Source organism: Ictidomys tridecemlineatus, chromosome 16, assembly GCF_052094955.1.
Source record: "Ictidomys tridecemlineatus isolate mIctTri1 chromosome 16, mIctTri1.hap1, whole genome shotgun sequence".
NCBI classification, from domain to species: Eukaryota; Metazoa; Chordata; class Mammalia; order Rodentia; family Sciuridae; genus Ictidomys; species Ictidomys tridecemlineatus.
In genome coordinates, this window is record NC_135492.1 from 38707059 (window position 1) to 38721367 (window position 14309).

Sequence of the window (14309 nt, forward strand, 5' to 3'; positions counted from 1 at the left end):
TTGGGGACAAGCTGCCTTCTGTTGTGTGGTCTTTATCTGGGGCGTGGACACAGGGGCCAGGTGGCTAACGCCAAGGCCAAGGCCGCGCTCAGCAGCTGCTACCAGAGAGCACTCCCGGCCTGGGTGCTGGAGCTGCCCTTGCTGCGTGACAGGTTTCGCTGCACCTTATAGAAGGTCTGGTGACAAGGGGAGGGGACGGCAGTGCCTCCTGCCCCTGAGCCGTGTGCAGTGGGAAGGCCCCGGGTGCGAAATGAGTCTCGGCTTCTCTGGCCTTGGGGACTCTGCTTCTCTGAGGAGCCACCAAACCCTTCCAAAGCAGAGGCACCATTCTACGATCCCCCAGCAGCAGGTGGGGGCCCGTCTTGGCTGCCTTGCCACCACACGCCCTGGCTTCCGTCCATCGCACCAGAAACAGTTTTTTTTTTTTAAACCTTGGGTTTTAAAAGTCAAGCAGATGGAGATCCAAATCCCTGCTCCCCGGCTGGGTGTCCTCTGGCGCTTCTTGGAGCCTTGATTCCTCGCCTGTCCAGGGGAAGAGGTGGACGGGCTCTTCCACAGCGGCCCTGACAAGCCTGCAAGACCGCACAGGTTGAGGGCCAAGAAGTTGAGGCAGCAGCCCAGGGAGCATGTGCCAGAGGTGGCCCAGGGGCCACTGTGGTCAGCCTACAGCTGGTGGCCACTCACACAGCCGCTGTCCCACCTCCCAGCGCCTGTAGAGGACATCTAAGTTCAGTAGCACAGCGAACAGGGTTGGATAGTGATCTTCAGTGGTTTTACTCCTGGTTTCTTGGAGAAGGACTGAGTTCAGGACGGAGCCATTATTATCTCATTATTAAAGGGCAAACAGTTGGTGAAGACTTTTCAAAGGGGGCGATTGTGGGGCGCCTGTGCCTGTTTAGTTGGAAGTCCCCAGGTTCATAGGCAGAGCCCTGGGCTGCCTTGGTGTGGTAGATGCTGCCCTGTGGGGTGAGCCCCCCACTGCCCCCTGACCAACACGGTGGATTCCATCCTAGTCACCAGAAACTGGGGGCACATTTCTTCTTCCCTTTCTCTCACCATTTTCCAGTGTCTTTAAGTGGTTTTTAGCCCTTTTACCCACTGAGCCCCTTGGCTCCTGGGCCTCCGCACACCGCCCACCCCACTGTGTACTCCTTACTGGTTTTCTTCTGTGAGCATCATGTGACACCCCCCCCCCCCGTCACTCTGTAATCTGCGTTGTGACCCGTTTACTGTCTATTCCACAATCTGCCCAGCCCCAGCCCTTTTTATTATGTTTTATTGTGAGAAGGGCCTCGCTGAGTTGCTGAGACTGGCCTCCAACTTGCAATCCTCCTGCCTCAGCCTCCCAAGTGACTGGGATGACAGGTATACGCCACCACGCCCGGCTCTGCCCACCTTGTGGGATGTGACACCATCACTGTTCTAGTGACTCTGTGCATCGCTGCCTGCAGCCCTTGACCATGTTCTTTTCCCACCTGGAATCTCTGATCCCGTCCTGTAAACCTGTCCTAATCCTGTGGGTTCTTAGACTCCCTGCCCAGGTCGTCCTGGTGTGGAGGGACCCTTCCTGTGTGCGCCTAAGTGCTGGGGAAGAGCGTGGGCAAAATCACCCCGACTCCCAGGGGACCTGCCCGTCTCCATCCTCCCTGGGCCTCGCTAAGCGCCTCCGCTCTGGCCTGTTGCCTGTCCCTCACGCGTGCTAAGGCGCTTCCGTCCTGGGAACTTCTGCCTGGTCCCCTCCCCTCCACACCTCTAACCCCCTTCACCCGCAGGCTTCGCAGTCACTCAGCGTCGCCCTCGTTGCTGAACAGGAAGGAAGCCCCCCGACCGTCCAGCCCCACGGGCCTCCAGCCAGTCTGCCCCGTCACCCGCTGGTCTTACTTTTCCTCCTGGGCAAGCGCTGTCCTGCTTCCCACACATCATGCCATGTCCCAGCGCTGCTGAGGGGCCGGCCTCGGGCCCTGAGTGGCGGACCCCCAGGTGGTGAGCGGCTGTGCTGGGACAGGCGCTGGTGGCTGCTGGCAGGTCCTCTTCCACTCAGGTGCTGCCGGTCTCTGGTGAGGGTTCTCACGGGCTCCATCATGCTCCTCCCACGTGCTGCTCCACCTCAGGTCCCCAGCTGTGCCCACCCTGGCGACTGATGGCCGCAATGTTGTGCGCCAAGAAAACCCTAGAAAGCGGTGCTGCTGTGTGACTTGGCCTATGACAAGCTGAGGCCTGGAGCTGCACCCGGCATGCCCCGATGCCCCCGGCCACTTGGTTTCTTAGGGGTTTATTTTCTTCCCTTGCAGAATGCATCAGGGGATTGCATGTAAATTTTTCGCTGCAGGAGGCATAAAACTCTCCCTCTCTGCCCTTGTCAGGTGTGAACGGTTGGAAGAGCAGCTAAATGACCTGACAGAACTGCACCAGAACGAAATTTTGAACTTGAAGCAGGAATTGGCCAGTATGGAAGAGAAGATTGCGTACCAGTCCTACGAGCGGGCGCGGGACATCCAGGTGAGCGCCAGGAGGGCGGAACAGGACGGGGCGACAGCTGGAGCGTGCAGAGCAGCTCCTGCCGCTGCAGTACACCCGCCCTTCCGGGCCAGGCGCCCCTCGGGTCTGGGCCATTTGGGGTGCAGACTGCTCGGGGTCGTGGAAGTGTGCCTGGGCTCCCAGGAGGCTCTGTATGGGAGACCAGAGCCTTCCGTCCGTCGGTTGCTGCTCTGTCACATGCGAGGGCCACCCAGCCTGGCTTCTGCACCCTGAGAAGGAGGGCCCTGTCCTAGCTCCCAGGTCCAGAGCGAACTCCTGCAGACATGTGCCACGCAGCTGGGCAGAAGCCCCTGAGGCAGGAGTTGGAGGTGAAGAGCTGCTGTATTCCATGGAGGAACAGAAGATGGGATTTTTCCTTATTTGTGTAGAGAGTATTTCCCAGGGAACCAGATGCCACATGGTGAAAGCCTCTTCAAAGAAGCTTGTCTAGAGAAGGGAGGTGGCCTGGGAAACTGGGGTACAGCTGCCTCAGGGCCCAAGAATGTCCCCACAGCTTGCCCAGGTGCGTTTTTCTCCAGGACCCGGAATTCTACTTGCGTTTTAGGGTTTTTCCCCCTCAAGGTGGTCTGGACTGGGCAGATCTGCTCCACCTCTAGCTGGCTTCAGCCTAAAGCTGCCCGAGCCTCACAGGCAGATCAAGAGCCATCAAAGCAAGGCCAGAGCAGGCTGTGTGTCACACGCTTGTAATCCCAGGGACTCGGGAGGCTGGGACAGGAGGTTACAAGTTTGAAGCCAGCTTCAGCAACTTAATGAGGTCCCGTCTTATAATAAAAAGGACCCGAGATGTAGCTCAGTGGTAAAGTATCTCTAGGTTCAATCCCTAGTGCCAAAAAAAGAAGAAACCAAGATCAGAAAAGCCCAAGGCCACAGCTTTGTAAGATGTGTCTCCACGGCTAGGGAAATCGACCCTGTCCCCTGGATGCTTGGCAGACCATAAACACTCAGGGCAAAGGTCTTGGTGTTGAGGAGAACAGATCACTTTAACGTTTGTCTAGCGTGTGACACAGAGATCAACCCAGAAGGGCTGTGTAAAGCCATCAGGGCAGGTCACAGTTCCTCTGGGCTGAAATCAGACACTGACTTGATTCAGAAACCAGGTAGCCTTGGGTGGCCTTGGGAGGCTGAGGCAAGAGGATCACAAGTTCAAGGCCAGCCTCACCCACTTAGCAAGATCCTGTCTTAGAAGAGAAGAGAGAGGGCTGGGGGCGCCTCGGGTGGAGACCCTCTAGTTCAGTCCCCAGTACCAGAAAAGAAGGGGCGGGGTCTTGCCAAGTTCCTAAGGCCTGCCTCCAACTTGAGATCCTCCTGCCTCTGCCTCCCGAGTCCGAGTCACTGAGTTTACAGCTGAGTTAATGCTTCAAAGAGAGCCTGTATTTGAGGTCTTGCCGTTAAAATACTGCAGACCATATTAAGGCAAGCATGGCCACTGTCCAGGGGACCCTGTCCCGGGGGACCGTGGAGGGAGGGATGGCCACTGGGTGGGGAGCTGGGCCCATGGTCTTTTCTCCCAGGATGCATGGGCTGGCCCAGGGGTGTCGACTCCCGCCTGGAGCAGCACTAACGTCCCTGTTTGGCCCTCAGGAGGCGCTGGAGGCCTGCCAGACCCGCATCTCCAAGATGGAGCTGCAGCAGCAGCAGCAGCAGGTGGTGCAGCTGGAGGGGCTGGAGAGCGCCACGGCGCGGAACCTGCTGGGCAAGCTCATCAACATCCTGCTGGCCGTCATGGCCGTGCTCCTGGTCTTCGTGTCCACGGTGGCCAACTGCGTGGTCCCCCTCATGAAGACGCGCAACAGGACGTTCAGCACTTTATTCCTCGTGGTCCTGGTGGCCTTCCTCTGGAAGCACTGGGACGCCCTCCTGGGCTACATGGAGCGCTTCTTCTCGTCCCCCAGGTGATGCTGGGCCGCGCCCTCTCGAGCGCACACGGCGGCCAGCGGGCGAGCGGGCGGGACAGCTCACCTGCTCCAGTCGCCCCCACAGCAAGAGTCGAGTGAATCTGTTTACATTTAGAATAATGTTTTTTTCTTCAAGAGACGCAATTGCAATAGTATTTTTTAGATTTTATCCAAGAAGTTTTTTGGGCGAAAATCTTGGATCATTTTTATGTAGCATGATTTTCCTTGGGATGCAGATCCTCCCCGTCCTCTAACACAGCCACCACCGGAGCACCCAAGGGCATCTCAGCTGCGGCCTGAAGGACTCACTAACCCACTAAACAGACGCGACACCCAGTTGGCAGAAAGACCGACAGCCCCTCGCCTGCCCCGGGGCGCCACCTCCCGCCCTGCCGCCCGCCCGGGGACTCTACTGTGAAACCTGCCACATTCCATGTGTGAGTTTTTGGATTCAGGGTGGCGTTTCCTCATCCGTGGAAGAGCACGTGGACCTCCCTGGCACTGTCACCCAGTTGGCCATTCACGCTCACCCTGGAGCCCCGTCACTCCTGGACCTGGTCCCCTCTCGTTGCTGGGAGACAGAAGTGAGAGCCTCGTGCCACAGGGTCACCGCCCAGTCCTCCTGCAGTGTCATGAAGCAGCCCTGGAGATCCTCGAAACCCGTCATTTCCAGCAAAATCCCTTGGCCGCACTTTTAAGGTTGTTGGGTTTTTTTTGTTTTTGTTTTTTTGTTTTTAATATGTGTGTGTGCGCGTGTGTGCGCGTGTGTGTGTGTGCGTAGTTACCACCTTAAAAATAAAACACCCGAACAGCATACTTGAAGAATGTACTACTCCAACTCTCAGTGCTTCCTTATGGTTTCTAATAGGATTTTTTATTATTGTTATTATTATTATTGGGTTTTTTTGGAAGGGGGTTGGGAGGGGCTTTTATTTTTCCTTTAAAATAAAGAAGTGATGTTTTTAAATGGAGACGTGTGGCTATTTAAATGTGCTGCTCCCTCTTGTCCTGACACAGCGTGAGGAGGGGACTCGCTGGGGACCAGGCCCTGTCTTGACACGTATCCTCAACGCCCCGCTGTGGCGGCTGCTTCGTGGGGTCCTGCCAACCCCTCCCCACTCGTCCCCGGCTCAGCAAGGTGGGGAGTGCGCAGGGGCAGGGAGGCCGTGTCCCCAGAGCACGTGCTACAGCGGGGACTGTTTGGCCCCAAGAAGTATTCACCCAGTGACCTTGAGCTGGGGCTGTCAGTTAGGAAAAATGGAGAGTCACAGCGATTCCTTGTGTTTCCTTAATTTATTGTCACACCCCCGATGGCCGAAACCAAAGTGACGTGCGTCCTCTGTCTGCTCCTCGCCCGGCTCCCTGGATTTCAAAGCTTTATTCTGCCTGCCTCAGAGGACCTGCTGAAGGGGCTTCCACGCAGCAGCCAGGGACCGTCAGGTTGGGGGACCCACGTCTCGGGTGTCACCGTCGCCGGCTTCCTCTTCATCGACACTGACGTCTTCACAAACTGTGCTCAGTGGACTTTTGGAGACACTCGTCACCCTGGTGGGACCTGGACTCGGAGCTCGCCTGGAGAGCCTGGTTCGTCTTGGCGCAGTGCCGGTCCCCAATGCCATTCCCTCTCGTCCCCCCGTCTGTGCGCCCAGGTGCTGCTCGGGGCCTGGGCCACACCCTGGAGAGAGAGCAGAGCCCGCTTTGCCTGTCCCCACGCCAGGAGCTGCTTCTGGAACCACATCAGCGTTGCCCTGTCTGCGGGAAAGGGTGGCGCCGGGGCCCGCCCTGGCCTTCTTTTGCTGTGGCCAGGCGGCCTGCCCCGTCAGCTGGCGGTCTCCAGGACCCACTGATACTATAACTCAGGTACCAGTCGCACCCCAACCCCAGATGATTGTAGTGCGCCTCCCTCAGCATGAGCCCCCAGCGCAGGGACCACGGGGGCGAGTTTTCTTTTGTAAGAAATAGAAACCATCAGAACCAATTCACATTCATGCCAAAAACAAATCGCCCCCAAGCCTAGACCCTTAACATGTCACCTTTGCCTGAAACACTGCAGCGACTTGAGCAGGAGTGCCAAAGGACACCGTGACCTTGACAGGCTGCTGTAGCTTCATCGCTCAGAGAAGAGAAGAGAGCCTTACAGAGTTAGTCAAAAAGAAAAATCCAGAAATGCCCTCGCGGAAACCCAGGAGTTTTTCTGACAAACTTGGAGTCTCCGGCTGCTTAGTGGCTCCAGAGATCTGCACTGTGACGCGCGGGTTGACGTTGTTCCCATTTGCCTTTGGGACGGTTCCTATCGACGGAAGGCCCAGAGCTGCCCCGGACAGGCCCACTCCCCTTCCACCGCAGTTCAGGGCAGGTGCGATTGTGCCTTCCTGTCCCCTGTGTCCTGACGGCTCGCCAAGCCTTCCCGCCGCCCTGTGCATCCCTCGCGCCCGGCAGCCACCCATGTGTTGGTGCCCGCCTGTGCTCCACGCTGACCACCCCTGTTGCCTTCAGTTTCCTCTCCGGGTGGCCGTTCCTAGGTCCCCTGGTGTGTCCCCAGCCCTTCTAGAACCTCACCCTTAACTGTTCTCTATAGGACTCGCTCTCACTTCAGTGACTCCGCGTGCGTTTTCTTTGAAATGGACCATTCCTGAGTTCTGTGTCCCTGCTGGGCCTGGCCACCTTCGCCTGGGTGACTCGGTTCAGGCTGCGGGAGGACCACGATTCCCCCCGTGTGTCACCATCCAAGGGCTGTGGGCTCCAGTCTCCATCACCCGTTACCCTGTGTGCATCCTGGCGAGGAAGTCTTTCCAGAACCCCCTGGCTCCTTAAGATGCAAAAAGAGGCTGAATTTTATCTGGGCCACTGACTGGGGTCCTCCCACTCACTCCCTTGTCCCCCTTGGGGTCCAAATCTGGTGCCAAGCAGAACCAGGGGTGCAGCCCTCCTCACCAGCCATGTCCTCCTCCAGTGAGCTCATTTCCACGTGGTCCCCACTGCATTTGGTTGTGTTTCCAATTTCACGTCCCTCCGAGGTACAGTAGGAAGCAGGGAAAATGCCGAATTCTATGCATCCAAAACCAAACCAAACCCTCGGGTCCCCAAGGCCAAGCCCCGGCTCCCACGCCCCTGCCCTCCCGCCCACAGGAAACCTGGGGATTTGAGTGTGGCTCTGAGAGTGGACATTGGCGCTGTGTGTCGTGTGTGCCAGGTGACACCCTCAGTAGGGCTGGACTACTAGACTGACTGTAAGCGTGTTTTCTCCAAGTGTGTAAGAATAAAAACTCACTTGCACGAACTGAAAAGTTACAGAAATGACACTTGTGAACGCGTGAACTTTAACACTGTAGTTGATAGATCTTAAGCTGCTAATGTGTTGAGAGAGATTTATGTTGTGTGTGGCCGCTGCTGATGGGCAGCAGGACTTTTACTGTACATACAAACGGAAATAAAGACCTCAGCTATTAACCTGGTGGTTGGACTTGGGTTTGTTTTCAGCCTTTCAGGTGTCCAGCAGCAGATGCGCCAATCTGAAGACTTTCCACTAGCGTATACATTGGAGAGAGAGAGTGTGTGTGTGTGTGTGAGAGAGAGAGATTCTATGTGTGTTGCCAGGCTGCCATGCACAGATCAGCAGGTTGTGCATTGTGCAATTGCAAGAGGCTTCATACATAGGCCACACGGGTCAACATCCTAGCCTAGAGTTGAGCCATAAATAATGGGCACACAGAGAAACCCCAAAAGTGAAGAGTGTCTGCTTTTCACCCGCTAAAAACTTTAAAGACCCTGGCCCCATGGTGCACCCCTATAAGGCTAGCTACAAGGAGGCTGAGGTAGGAGGATCACAAGGTAGAGGCCAGCCTCAGCCATGTAGCAAGACCCCATCTCTAAATAAATAAGGTTTGGGGATGAAGCTCAGAGGTTGAGCACCGCAGGGTTCAATCCCCAGTACTTAAAAAAAAAAAAAAAAGACTAGTACAGGTACAGTAAACCATGATGAAAACATGAATCAGAATAACCACTCCACCTCAAGACAAGGTTGTGAGGGTTAACTGAAACCACCGTGTACCGCCCAGCACCTGGCCAGAGGGAAATGCTTCACGGTGATCCCAGTTATTAATGTCTATAGACGAAGGATTCCCTGAGAACAGGCCCCGTGTCACTCAGCTGACGTCAGGACACACCACATCTGCCATCCTGCCCCAGCACAGGCCCAGGAGCCAGACTTTGGGCCAGCCCTGGCCTTGGAGTTGGTTTGGGGAACTAGAAAATAAGCAAATCAGCATGTCACAGAATGCCCTGCAGGTACGCAGCCGCAGGACACCCAGGCCCTGGGGGACAGAGTGGACACTAATGGACTAGATAATATGTGCATTAATATGCTGATTTCTACTCCCAATTTCCTTTTTTTTAATACCAAGAATTGGACCTAGGGGCACTTACCCGCTGAGCCACATCCCCAGCTCTGTTTTTCTTTTTTACTTAGAGACAATCTTGCTGAGTTGCTTAGGGCCTCCCTAAATTGCTGAGTCTGACCTCAAACTTGCAATCCTCCTGCCTGAGCCTCCGGAGACCCTGGGATTACAAGCATGTGCCACCACACCTGGCTGAGGTGGTATAATTTCATTTTGCAAATGGAAAAGAAAAGCTAGACTCGGTGGTTTGGATTTTTTCCTACAGACACAACATTTCATTAGTAAATGGCAAAGTCGGGATTTGAACTTGGCTGAATTTGACTCTCCAACTCATGCTATTTCTGCTGTTTTATTTTGCTGAACAGGAAGTGAGTTTCGGGGACTTAAGGTCCAGCTTATTGGTCCACCACTTGCAGAGTGGGTACCAGGCCCTTTTTTGACCTTGAGAAGGTCAATCACCTTTTTCTGGACTCTCCATGTCCTGGCTGTAAAATCACCAAAGTTCTCCTCCAACAATAAAGTATTGGTCCCCTCGGTGAAGAGCCATGCACACTTGAAGGGCTCCGCATCAGACAGGACAGGGGGCCATCTGTAGTTGAGATCTAGGCAGACCCCACCAGGATCCGGGAGCCAGAAGGGAGCTGGGGGAGGGATTTGAAGCAAAGGTATGACTGTCCACACGACGCTGAGTACATTGGTGTTCCCACTGCATAAAGCATTCCATGATCTAAAACAACCATAGTGTGGACGTATGCCACTTGAACTAGAACCTTAAGACAATAATTGGGCAAACTCCCCTCTCTATTCTTCATGAAATTTGTGAGTTGTACTCGACTGGTCAAAACTCAGAACCCATCAAGATGTCTCTGGGCACAGGGAGCACGGCCGTAATCCCAGTGACTCAGGAGGCTGAGGTAAGGGAGGAGGATCGTAAATTGGAGGCCAGCCAGCAATTTAGCAATGCCCTAAGCAACTTAGCAAGATTTGAACTACCATATGGCTCAATATCCTTTACGACCCCTTTAAACCAGGTGCGGTGGGGCACGCCTGTAATCCCAACAGCTCGGGAGGCTGAGGCAGGAGGATCATGAGTTTGAGGCCAACCTCAGCAACTTAGGGAGGTCCTAAGCCACTCAGTGAGACCCTGTCTCTAAATAAAATACCCAACAGCCCCTAGATGATTGATTTTCATAGAGTGTGTCGTTTGTGAAAGCTGAAGCTTGGGGCTGGGGTGTAGCTCAGGGGCAGAGCACCTGCCTGGCACATGTGAGGTCCTGGGTCCCATCCCCAGCACCACAAAAAGGAAAGAGAGGACCGAAGGACAGGAGGAAAGGAAAAAGAATGGGTACCTGATCCAAGTCAGCCCATCCGACTCCTGCTACCTGTCTTGGGAGCTAGGAGATCACCTTCCTGCCTGAAGGCACTGGGGCGGGGGGGGGGGGGGGCAGGCCAGGGGAGAGTCAGGTTCCCCATAAACCAGTCCAGCTCCGCAGGGCAGCAGCCCTGGGTCCAGTACTGGGGATTGAACCCAGGGTCGCGTCACCACGGAGCCACCTCCCACCTCCCCAGCCCTTTTTATTTTTGATTTTGAGACAGGATCTTGCTAAGTTGTTCAGGGCCTCGCTAAATTGCCAAGGCTGGTCTCCAACTTGCAATCCTCCTTCCTCAGCCTCCCAAGTCGCAGGAATTACAGGCCTGCGCCACCGCGCCAGTTGTCTCCATTGCCAAAGCTAGTTTGAGTCGGGCTTTGTCACTCGCCTCCAGGCGACCTGGCTGATGGGGGAGTGTAAGGGACCACCCTTCCCTCCCAGGACCATGCCTCCCCTAACTGAGGCACTGTCTGCCTGGGAGCCTCTGCGTTCTCAGTCTTGTGCTATAGAACCTGGGACCAGAGAGAGGTCATGGCCAGTGCTGGCCCCTGCAAAAGGTCCCCAGGCAAGTGAGAGGGTGAGCAGTAGCACACACCACAGCACGGGGCTATGGCAGCTCCCCTGTGGCCACCACACACATGCCCCACCATGTGATGGGGAAAAACAGCCCACTTCTAAATAATCCCCTTTTCAGCCTAACCTAGTTCAGGCCAGGAACGTGTGTCTACAAATTTGTTCTTGCTGGGCGCGGTGGCACGTGCCTGTAATCCTGGCAATTTGGGAGGCTGAGACAGGAGGACTGCAAGTTGGAGGCCAGACTCAGCAATTTAGCAAGGCCCTAAGCAACTTAGCAAGACCCTGTCTCCAAATAAAAAATAAAAAGGGCTGGGGACGTGGCTCAGTGGTTAAGTGTCCCTGGGTTCAATCCCCAGTTCCAAAAAAACAAAAAACCCTCAGGGGACAGTTGGTGACATGTGAGTAAGGAGTAAGTACTGCATCATGGTCAGATCTCCTGATTTTGAGAATTCTGCAGTGACTGAGCCATAGAATGTCCTTATTCTTGGGAAATCCTGTGAGAGGTTTAGGGTTCAAGGGGCGTGGCCTCTGCACCTCTCCCTCCAGGGCTTGGAGGGAGGCGTGAACTCGCAGGCGGATGTGGGGAGCAGAGAGTTAAAACCTGGTGCATCTGAATAGAGGAGGGGACCAGGGGCTCGGGGTTCAGTTCTCACAAGTGTCCTGTCCTTGTTGAAATGATGGCCAACGGAAAGAAAACCTGGTCTCTGTCGCCCTCTGGTGGCAATTTCGGTGAGCGCACCCTGCGCGTCCCCGACCTCAAACCCTGCGCCCAATTGGACTGGGCTCCGGGCGCCTCTCACCTGCCCATAGGAGCCTCCCGCCCTGGGCGTCCCTCCGGGTGCGGGTTCGAGTCCCCCTCGTGCTGAGGTCTGGCTGCCCCTGTGAACCGCTGCGAGCCCACGTCTCATGCAAACCGGGCGAAGTCGCCTTCACAGGAGCCACAATGTGCCAGTGTCAACCCTGACGCTTTGTGCAACCGGGGAAACTGAGGCCCTAAAGCCTCCCTGACTCCCTTTTTTCTCTACAAACAGCCGGCCCATCCCCCTCCCCCTGCTCCTCCTTGGATGCGACTCAAATCCCGCAACTTCCCTACAGTCTGGGCTCCCTAATGTCACCTCCGATCTCACCTTCGGAACCCCGCGCCCCGCCACCCACCAAGTACATCCTCGCTCCAGGGCTTCCTCTTGGTCCTGGGTTCCCGCTGGTGTCACCTCCCCGGGAGCCATCAGCCCCCTCCCCCGCCCCGTCCCCCCTTTCTATGCAAACGAACAGTCACTAGCCGCCAGGGACTCCCAGTTCTCTGGTTTCCCCGCGTGTCCCCAATGACAGCTGACAGCGCGCGTGCTTGCGCAAGGGCGGGAATGTTTGTCCCTAAATCCTTTAGTCCCCCGCTTTGCTCCCAGGGAACCATCCGCGAGGGAGCGTGGTCCCCGAGGCGCTCAAGAGTCCAAGGGTGTCCAATGAGGGTGGGGAAGGCTAAAGGTGGCCCTGCCCTCTGGGGACAGCGTGCCTACGTCATGCACGGTCGGAAAAGGAGCGCGGGGGACCCGGCCACTACCCCGCGGAGCGGAGCGCGGGCTCCGGGAGCTCAGGGAGCGGGAGCGTCCCCAGAACGGGGACCCCGAGGCTGAGGACCCGCAGCCCGTGCTCCGCCCGCCGCTGTCGTCCCGCTTCCAAGCAGGGAGGGGGACGCGCTGGCGGAGGACCTCGGTGACAGCGTGTGGCGTGCCACCCGCCACAACCCTCGGAGCCGCCCCGGGACGCGGGATTAGACCCCACTCAGACTTGCAGAGGCTCCCAGGGGGCAGTGGGAGGGGCGGGGCGTAGAGACGACGGGCGGGGCGAGGGCGGGGCGTCGAGACAATGGGCGGGGAGGGGCGGGGCGTCGATGCAAGGGGCGGGGTGGGGCGTAGAGACCACGGGGGGCGGGGCATCGAGGCACTGGGTGGGCGGGGCAGGGGCGGAGGCGGGGCGTCGATGCAAGGGGCGGGGTGGGGCGTAGAGACCACGGGGGGCGGGGCATCGAGGCACTGGGTGGGCGGGGCGGGGCGTCGATGTGGTGGGCGGGGCAGGGGCGGGGCCGGCGGGCGAGCGAACAATCGTCCGGCTCGCGACCTCCGCCCAGCGGTCCCCACCCGGCTTCCGGCCTCCCTCGGCCTGGGCGGGCGGCCAGAGGGTCTGGGAGCCTGGACCCCGGCTCGGGTGCCCTCCCTGGGTCGCCCCTGGCCACGCAGCGTCCCCCACACCCGCTGTCCTGGCGACACGGGCGCCTGGTGCAGGAACTGGTGCGGCACCGGCTGGGCCGCGCGGGGACGGGCGGGGGCGTCTCCAAAACTTCTGTGTTTGGGGGCCGAAGTGCCATTGTCATGGAGGGACACGGACAGGCCTGAAATTTGAAGTCTGATGAAGTTTTGCACCTGAGGCCCTGGACGCCCTTCCCAAGGCCCCCAGAAGATGCCCTGGTGTCCCTTGGCCTGTCCATCCCTGTCCCCAGCCCCAGCCGCTAGCAACCAGATCGGTCACTTGTCAACAGATCAGTCACTTGTCCTGAGGATGGTAAAGGGTGTGGGGTATCCTGCGGGGAGGCCCTGACTCTGCGCAACATGGCCCACCCAGCCTGGCTCATCCACACCTGGGTCTTGTCGTGGGTGGTAGGGGACACGTCCATTGCAAGGGTCATGTCGTCTCCAGCTTATGAGTACCCCGAGACCCACCTTCAGGTACAGGTTGTTTATGAATCTGGGCGTTCATTGTCACACCTCGCTATAGGATTGTTGGGTTGTATAAGTCTATGTGGGATCTTTTTTAAAATTTTTCTTTCTTTCTTTTTATTTATTTATTTATGTATTTTTGATCAAGGGCAAGGAATTGAACCCAGAGGTGCTTTACCACTGAGTGACCTGCCCAGCCTTTTTAAAACAAATTATTATTTTAATTTTTTAAGATTTATTTCTTTGAAACAGGATCTTGCCAAGTTGCTGAGGCTGGCCTCCAATGGACAATCAGTCCTCCTGCCTTAGTCTCCCAGATCACTGGGATTACAGGCCTGCGTCACTAGGAACCCAGAGACCCCCCACATGCTGGACAAGCTGCTCCTCTCCTGAGCTTCGCCCCCAGCCGTATGTTGGACTTTAGAAAAAGGAAAGGAACCGATCAACCGTTTTGCAGAGTGACAATACCATTCAGCCCACCTCCCTGCAGCAGCCCTGTATAGGAGTCCGGTCCCCCCATGTCCTGCCCAGTACCTGGTGTTGGTCTTACTAATTTCAGGGGCTGGGGAACTGCCAACAAATGGAAAGGCAAGTCCCTTCCCCGCCAGCAGGGGGCAGTGGTGCCCGCCTGTAATCCCAGCAACTCTGGAGGCCAAGGCTGGAGGATCGCAAGTTCAAGGCCAGCTTCTGCCATTTAGAGAGACAGTGTCTCAAAACCAAAAAAGAAAAACTACAAAAGACTGGCGATGCGCCTGAGTGTTGGAGTGACCGTAGGCTCCACCCCTCGTACCCCAAAATATATTTGTTAATTTAAACATTTAA

General features: G+C 56.6%; 1 protein-coding gene across 9 annotated transcripts in view; it reads left to right on the forward strand.

Moving 5' to 3' along the window:
• Tmcc1 (transmembrane and coiled-coil domain family 1) overlaps nt 1-7883 on the forward strand; it is a 164303-nt gene extending 156420 nt beyond the window's left edge. For all 9 annotated transcript variants that reach the window (XM_078033424.1, XM_078033428.1, XM_078033426.1 and 6 more), the window contains 2 exons: nt 2364-2499; nt 4120-7883. In XM_078033424.1, coding sequence (XP_077889550.1) covers nt 2364-2499; nt 4120-4434 — 451 coding nt within the window. In that variant the 3' untranslated portion in view covers nt 4435-7883. The remainder of the gene's footprint in view (nt 1-2363; nt 2500-4119) is intronic.
• The last annotated feature ends 6426 nt before the right edge of the window (nt 7884-14309 follow it).